The sequence below is a fragment of the Drechmeria coniospora genome, chromosome 01, assembly GCF_001625195.1.
Source record: "Drechmeria coniospora strain ARSEF 6962 chromosome 01, whole genome shotgun sequence".
NCBI classification, from domain to species: domain Eukaryota; kingdom Fungi; phylum Ascomycota; class Sordariomycetes; order Hypocreales; family Ophiocordycipitaceae; genus Drechmeria; species Drechmeria coniospora.
The window spans coordinates 4,043,635-4,051,555 of record NC_054389.1 but is presented as its reverse complement, the minus strand read 5'-3'; the positions used below and the strand labels follow the sequence as shown (position 1 = coordinate 4,051,555).

The 7,921-nt window shown below is 57.8% G+C and overlaps 2 protein-coding genes across 2 annotated transcripts; one reads left to right on the top strand and one right to left on the bottom strand.

Annotated features, from left to right (window-relative positions):
* Positions 1–676: 676 nt before the first annotated feature.
* On the bottom strand, positions 677–2,380 carry DCS_00983 (regulator of chromosome condensation; the record flags this gene model as incomplete). Its single annotated transcript, XM_040798318.1, has 3 exons — positions 677–1,522; positions 1,585–2,207; positions 2,296–2,380. The coding sequence occupies 3 exons, from the start codon at positions 2,378–2,380 to the stop codon at positions 677–679; spliced, it is 1,554 nt and encodes a 517-aa protein (XP_040659201.1).
* A 3,491-nt stretch (positions 2,381–5,871) lies between these two features.
* On the top strand, positions 5,872–7,774 carry DCS_00982 (2-methylcitrate dehydratase; the record flags this gene model as incomplete). The annotated part of the gene is made up of 3 exons (XM_040798317.1): positions 5,872–6,159; positions 6,249–7,026; positions 7,161–7,774. 3 exons carry the CDS (start codon positions 5,872–5,874, stop codon positions 7,772–7,774), a joined length of 1,680 nt encoding a protein of 559 aa, XP_040659200.1.
* Positions 7,775–7,921: the final 147 nt, after the last annotated feature.

Here is a 7,921-nt window from a genome sequence, read left to right as displayed (position 1 = left end):
CAGGCGCCCTACAGCACAGCAGGTAACCTACTGATGCCGCCACCACTAGCAAAAAGTGTCCAAAATGTGACAAAGTTCCTCCATACGCAGCCTGTAAATCCACCACCTGGCCAGTTTTTAGGCCTCGCCAATTTTTGCCTCCTCATCACAGGAACCACTGCCCGGCCCTCGAGCCTGGCTCCCTCGTCCTCCACGGTCGTTCGTTCCATCTTCGCGAGCTCGCAGAAGCCCATCGCGTCACGACAGTGGCATCCGCGACGGTGCAAAGACTTCCTGCAGTGGCGAGTGCTTCGATGAGTACGTACGCTACTGATGAAGAATATGCAACTCTCCTTCCACGCCAGGCGGGCTCCCCAACTATTGTCGCCACGGCGTTCCTACCTTTGAATCCAATAACAAAGACAGTCCCGGTGATGTGGAGAGGCAATGCAGAGTCGGAAGAAGTCTTCTGCGGTAAACTACAAGCCGAGAGAGAGCAGATTCGGATTCTTCCTTCTCGGACGTCGTATCACGTCGTACTATCTGGCTTGGTCCGAACCCTCGTCGATGTCGCCGCCGCCCCAGCGCTCATCGAAGTCGAGAGCGAGAATCAAACGCACGCCAACGAGGGCAAAATACGGAGGCATCATCAGGGGGTGAGGGGGTAGGAACGAGAGGCGAGAGACGGTCGCTCCGCTCAGGCTGGTCCGGCAACGACAGAAAACTGTCCACCCGCCCCGGCCCAGGTCAGAAAGCGGCCTTTCACGTCCTCGCTCGCGATTCGCTGCGCAATACAAACGTCGGCATCCGACCCAAGGCCAAGTTGGCCCTCGGAGCCGAACCCGGAAGCGAAGGCGTGGCCGTGCTCGTTGACGAATATCGTATGGTCGCTTCCGCAGGCGACGTGCACGCCCTTGCCAATGTTTGGAACGACGGTGGGCCAAAGGCAAATGCGCGCCCTGCCGCGTGCGTCGCATCGGATGAGGGTCGGGTCTTGCAGCTGGCTGGCGGTGAAGTCGATGCCGAGCTGGCCGCTGTCGATGCGACCCCAGACGAGACACTGGCCGTCGGCCGTCACGGCGGCCGAGTGATGGGCGCCGCCGTCGAGCACGGTAACTCCTCTGCCGCAGAGATGCTGGATTTTCCTCGGGCAAGGCAAAAGGGCCGAGTTGGTTCCCGCCGTCGTGGCATCACCGGCCTCGCCAAAGCTGTTCAAGCCCCATCCCCAAACGTCATCCTTTCGATCGACGGCGAAGCAGTGGTACTCTCCGCAGGCAATGTATCTCGCCCCTTTGCGGCACCACCGGACAGGGTGCGGCCGGAGACCGTCCTTGTGGCGTCCGAAAAGGCGACGACCGAATTGATTTTGATGGCCCGAGCCCCAGGCCCAGATGTTGCCGGCCAGGTCGAGGGCGAGAGCATGGTTCGCGCCGCAGGTGATTTGGGTAATGTTCTCGAGGCCCACAACGAGCGTCGGCGTGGCTTGTCTCTGGATGCGAGTTCCGTTCGGAGCGTAGCCAAAACCCTCCCTGCCGTCGGGATCCTGTGCTGATCAGTCAGAGCGGCAGGAATGATGGACCTCGAGATGCACGAGCCGCGGCCTACTCGAAATGTACCCCATCCATACACGAGGCCGGTGGCGGTGAGCGCGAAGCTGCAGCTGTCCCCGGCGGCGACGTCGACAAAGGTCGTGTCGAGGGGGAACGCCTCTGCCGGAATCGCCGTCGGCGTCGATTCGAACGGGTTCAGCTCTCCATTCTCCCCGTCCGGCTCAAAGTCGAGCCAGCCGCCGCCGTTCCAGTCGGTGTTCCTTCCCAGGGCGTCGTTGTCGTTGACGCCCCACGTGACGATCATGTTGTCCGCCGTCAAGGCGACCGTATGCATACCGCCGCACGCAATACGCACGACGTGTAGCTTGAACGGGTCGCCAGGTTTGAGAAAGGGGTTGGCACAAGGACGGTGCGCTGTTGTGCGCATCGAGCCGAGGCCGAGCTCGCCATTTTCGCCGCAACCGAAGACGAAAACCTGGAGGACGTTGGTCGGGGTTTGATTGATTCCCGACGGACTCGGCCGTGTTCGCCTCCGCCGAGGCCCTCCGCCGATGGTCGATCTGATCCGAATCTCGCTCCGATCGCCAGTCCCCCTTGTCGATGCCGTCCGGGTGGAGGAGGTGGCGGAAGCAACTTGGATGATGCCGCCGGAAGACCCCTCGCGAGCCTCGACGGTTTCTGAATACGAGAATACGGTTGAGCAACACGGCAGAGCAAGGGCCGGCAGGGACAGACACCGAGAGAGGTCATGGCAGCGCAGACTCACTCGGCACAACAAGCCTCTGCAAAGTCTTCGTCCTCCCGCCAGCGTTGACGCCTTTCTTTCTCGAACCTCGATTGCGCGATGGCATTCTCGTCGGCGATGCCGGACGAAAGGTCCCTCGTTTCGAAGCGGATATGGAGCAGGCAGTAGTGCTTGAAGGCTGCGTAGCAGGCCGGTGCGGAAAGAGCGGCGAGCGAGGGGTACCAACATATGATGGTAGGTGACGGAGGCGCGGCGGGTAGGTGTTTTGAGACTCGGCCTGACTTTGGGCCGCGCGAATGGCCTGACCGGCACGACATGGTGGTAACGTCGGGTTGCCTCGCCGATGCGATGACGACCTCGTTGCATACCGTGCGACCCCAGCCACGCAATGGATATCTCCTGGCTTTCGGCCGTCTGCTCGCTCGTCTTTGCACGGCCTTTTCTATTCATTTGGTCGCCTGCCAACGATGAAAGGGGTTTGCGGACACAACTCGTTCTCGTTCCTGTCGCCGTCCGCACCCAGCATGGAGGAATACCATCTAGTACCTGCTAGCCGTTTCATCGTGGAAGACCGGCTTAGTACTCGGTACGAGGCATGTACGAGCAGTTGGTGCTCGACGTCGATGCAGGCTACGAGGACCCGGCGAGAGGGGCACCGGGCATGCGGCACGTACAGTACCCAGTCGACACCTGGTATTAGATGGAGATACGGATGGGTACCGACCGAGGTTCGGTTCGCCGTTGGTGATACGGCGCAGGCTCTGCTGTTGGTCGCAGATTATGCAGTCGTGCGCATGAGGTGTTGCAAGTCTGTTGCCGGTCAAGGCGGGGAGCGAATGGACTTGCGTCCGAACCAGACTATCCATGCCCGGGCCAAGTAGTAGATGCTTGTTGGTCATGGAAAAGGTCCAACGGTGAGCGACTACAGACACGAGAGCATGCAGGTGGAAGCCCTTGGTAATGCGCATCACCGAGCAATCATGCAGCAGATGCCCCTGTCTGGTGCCCAACTGGATGGCAAGGACAGCGGCCCCGGCAGCAAGCACCGTTCGCCAACCCCCCCGTACGCCGTACGTGTTTGATTGTGATTAGGGGGCTTTCGAGTCATGCTCTACATTGACACATGTTCTCGTGTCATCATCGGCGTCTTGATGGATCCAGTGGCAGTAGGAGCTGTGCAGCAACGTGGTGGCGATTCAAGGAGCAACGGAGCGCGTTCGAGGATGGCAAGGCTCGTGGGTGAGACGGACGGAGCGCGACATGCCTCGCTCTTTCACGTCACCTTTGTGCCTAACACTGCCGCACTCTACCAGATCTGAACATGATACGTCGACATTCACTGCGGGATCCCGATTGTGTTCCTTGGGCAGGAAAGGTACAGGTACAGTAGGTGATAATCACCAGATTCGAACTGCAAACACCTCGTGCCTTGGTGGCTTGATTCTGTGGTACTGGGTGTACAAGTATGAAGTACTACTCCTACTTGTACTGGTATGTAGGTAATATTACTTACCTAGTAGTTAAACGTGACGGGTAGTATATACTATGGATTACGGAGTACTTGCTGTAAGAATACGTATATGTATAAGTACAAGTACCAAGTACTTTTACGTGTAAGTACTTACTGTACAACTAATAGTGGTAAGTACTTATATTGACGGAGTACAGTACGGAGTACACTTGTACTGTATTACTTGTCCGTACACTAATACTGTATTATTGCTCGATTACGGAGTACTTGTACCAGCCTATACTTAAGTTGGTGTACATGTACAAGTGCAGGTACAGCACAATACTAAGCTAGCGTCTTGCCCGAGTAGTACTAGAACCAAGATGTACTTTGTGATCAGTAATGCTTAATGCATGTCAACACCATGGGAAGGGCATGTACGGAGTACTGCGTAAGTACATGTACTTGATCGTGCTGTCAAACGGAGCCCACGTTGGGCTAGTGTTAATACTGCAGCACAGGTTACAATCCAGCACGTAGGGGTAGGTGTCCTCCGTACTCCATATTACAGCATGCACAATACATGCATACAACTACTAACTTACTTACCAACTACTTAAGTAAGTAATCAACCTCCTGTACGGAGTAATAATACTTGAGGGCACATTTCTGGATTCCGTCATTTCGTCCTGCCTTACTCGTACGGCGGAGCACTTGTATCACGAGGTTACTCTTGTACATTGTACTTGTACGGTATTCCGTAGATGTTCTCGTATTTGGCAGTATATGTAGTTGCAGTTTGCGCACATTAAGTACTTCGAGTACAGTGTCCTTGTGTAGGGAATATAGGTGTATTTGCACATGGAAGCTCATTACTCGTACTCGATGGTCACCTGACCCTCGGAACCGCCACCGCGCACATTTCTGTCAGCCTCCCGTCTTCCCTCGCCTTGCCAAGGCGTGGTGCATGCAAGTAATAAGCAATAATTATTACTTGGGTGCCCAGGAAAATACAAGTATCCGTGCACACTGCGCATGTACATGGACAAGTACTGTAATACTACAGAGCACTTGGGCGAGGCGAATACCTGCAAGTACCGTAGGTACATTCACAGTGCACATGTACAGTATGTACAACTGGTTGTACATGTAAGTACTCCGTGCTGTGCGCGTAATAGCAAACGGAGTGTTACACACATGGGCGGATTATTACTTATACCGTACTCTACATCTACTTGCTTGTACGGAGTTCACCTACTTGTAATTACATGTACACCTAATAGTACGGAGTACGGAGTACAACGTAAGTAAGTAAGTATTAATTACTTACTTTCTTTCTCGTGTGGAGCACAGAGTAAGTAAGAGGTACTCTGTACTGTACGGAGTACATGTACATGTAATTACGGTACAAGTTGTAGGGCGTCATCCTGTTGAAAGCACATACAAGTACGGAGTACAGTACGGAGTACCACTACTTGTAATATGTGGCAGACACCTGTGCCAGAAACTCATCAAGTCCTGTCCGCAAGTGAGACGAATCATTGCATGTAAAATTATTACATTCATTCTGCAGTGTGGATTTTTCCCTGGTACAAAATAGGAACAAAATCCAAACGGCACATACTTGTAATACCTGCTTACAGTACTTTACGGAGTATTTCCAGGCGCCCATCAACGGAAAGGACCCCAAGGGACAAGGCTCGGCCAACTCGCAGAGTTTGCTCCAGCGCGAGTACTTCCAAGGTATCTCTGCCATCACTTGCAGGTACTCTTGCTCATCCCCGCTGTGCGGCGTGCACCAAATCCCACAGCGCGGTACGCGTAACCGTACTTTGGGTACATTCAGGTACTTGTATCAGGCACATTCAGGTACCATCTTAACCGAGGCGGCTCGGCATGCGCCGGCAAAAAGGACCTCTCGGTTGCAAGGAAAGCAGCCAACCAGGCAAAAGCGGGAATCCACTCAGCCAGAATGCCAGCTTGCCAGCTTCGTCCACCCAGGAAGCAAGAATTGAACAATTGTCCAGCAGGCCGTCGCTCGTTGCCGCTTGATTTTCCTCCTCGCCTCCCTTCCGCTTCGTCCACTTCCCGAGCCGGCCTACTCATCGCCGAGGTGCATTGATCGGCCTTTGTTTCCTGCATCCGTCATGTCTGCCGTCCAACGAAGCTTGCGGACGGCGTCGAAGCAGCTTCGCCTTCAGCCCCAGCCCCAGCGTCTGCGTGGCCTCGCCCGCACTTCGGCCTGCTTCGGCGCCGCGAGTCGCTCGCCGTCCTCGCTTCAATCCTCCTCCTCCTCCTCCCGCAGCCATTTTTCCACCTCGACCGTGCAATCATCGGCAGCACCCGCCATGGCCTCCCAACCGCGCGAGTACGATCCCGAGATCAAGGACATTGCCGACTATGTCGCCAACAAACCCATAGACTCCGAGCTGGCCGTACGTCGACGGTCGTCTCGGCGTCCACGACCTGCCCCCCTCCCGGCCCCGAGCGAGCCGTTGGGCCTGCGCTGACCACCCTCTTCCAGTTCGACACGGCCCGATGGATCCTCCTCGACACCCTCGGCTGCGGCCTCGAGGGTCTGCGCTTCAAGGAGTGCACCAAGCTCCTCGGCCCCGTCGTGCCGGGCACCGTCGTCCCCAACGGCACCAAGGTGCCCGGCACGCCCTTTGTGCTGGACCCGGTGAACGGGGCGTTCAACATCGGCGCCATGATCCGCTGGCTCGACTTTAACGACTGCTGGCTCGCGGCCGAGTGGGGTCATCCTTCCGACAACCTCGGCGCCATCCTCGCCGTCGCCGACTGGATCAACCGCACCAACAAGAGCGGCGGCCGGCTCGCCGGCGGCAAGATCTTCACCGTCAAGGACGTGCTCGAGGCCATGATCAAGGCGCACGAGATTCAGGGCTGCCTCGCCCTGCTCAACTCGTACAACAAGGTCGGCCTCGACCACGTCGTCCTCGTCAAGGTGGCCTCGACCGCCGTCGTCTCCAAGATGCTCGGCCTCGGCGAGAAGCAGATCGCCGACGCCGTCACCCAGGCTTGGGTCGACGGTCAGTCGCTGCGGACCTACCGCCACTCGCCCAACACCATGTCCCGCAAGTCCTGGGCCGCCGGCGACGCCTGCCAGCGCGCCGTCAACCTCGCCCTCAAGGTCATGAAGGGCGAGCAGGGCGTTCCCACCGTCCTCTCGGCCCCCGTCTGGGGCTTCTACGACGTCCTCTTCAAGGGCAAGAAGTTTGAGTTTCAGCGCCCCTACGGCAGCTACGTCATGGAGAACGTCCTCTTCAAGGTCTCCTACCCCGGTACGCCGCCCGTCCTCCCGTCTGCCCGCCCGTCCTCCCGTCTCCCGCCCTCCCCCGTCCCCTTCCCCTTCCTTTCCCTTTTCCTCGGCCCCCGCCCGCGGTCGAGGGGCGCAGCCTGCTGACGCGAGCGCCAGCCGAGTTCCACTCCCAGACGGCCGTCGAGGCCTCGGAGAAAATCTTCCATCAGCTCAAGGCCATGGGCAAGTCGGCGGCCGACATCAAGGCCGTCACCTGCCGGACCCACGAGGCCTGCATCCGCATCATCGACAAGCAGTTCAAGCCCATGGACAACTTTGCCGACCGCGACCACTGCATCCAGTACATGTGCTCCGTCATGCTCGTCTTCGGCCGGCTCGAGGCCACCGACTACACCGACGGCGGCGAGGCGGCCACGTCGGCCCTCGTCGAGTCCCTGCGCCAGAAGATCAAGTGCGTCGAGGACCCCCAGTACACCAAGGACTACCACGACCCCCAGCTCCGGACCATCTCCAACGCGCTGACGGTCGAGCTCAACGACGGCACCGTCCTGGACGAGGTGGTCGTCGAGGCGCCCCTCGGCCACCGCCTGCGCCGCGAGGAGGCCAAGCCGGTGATCCTCGCCAAGTACAAGCGCCACCTCGCCCCCCACCTGCCCGAGGCCCGCGTCGAGGAGCTCGTGAAGCTCAGCCTCGACAGCAAGAAGCTCGAGAGCATGTCTGTCGACGAGTACGTCGACCTCTACGCCGTCAAGGAGAGCAAGTTTCTGTAAAAGGTGGTCATCACGGGAGGAGGAGCGAAAAGCACCCGCGCCCGCGTCGAGTAGCTAGCCAGACAGGGAGTTTCAATACAGGCGCACATGAATCCCGCGTCATGCGACCTCGGTGCATCGTCAGATGTGTCGCCGAGCACCCAAGGC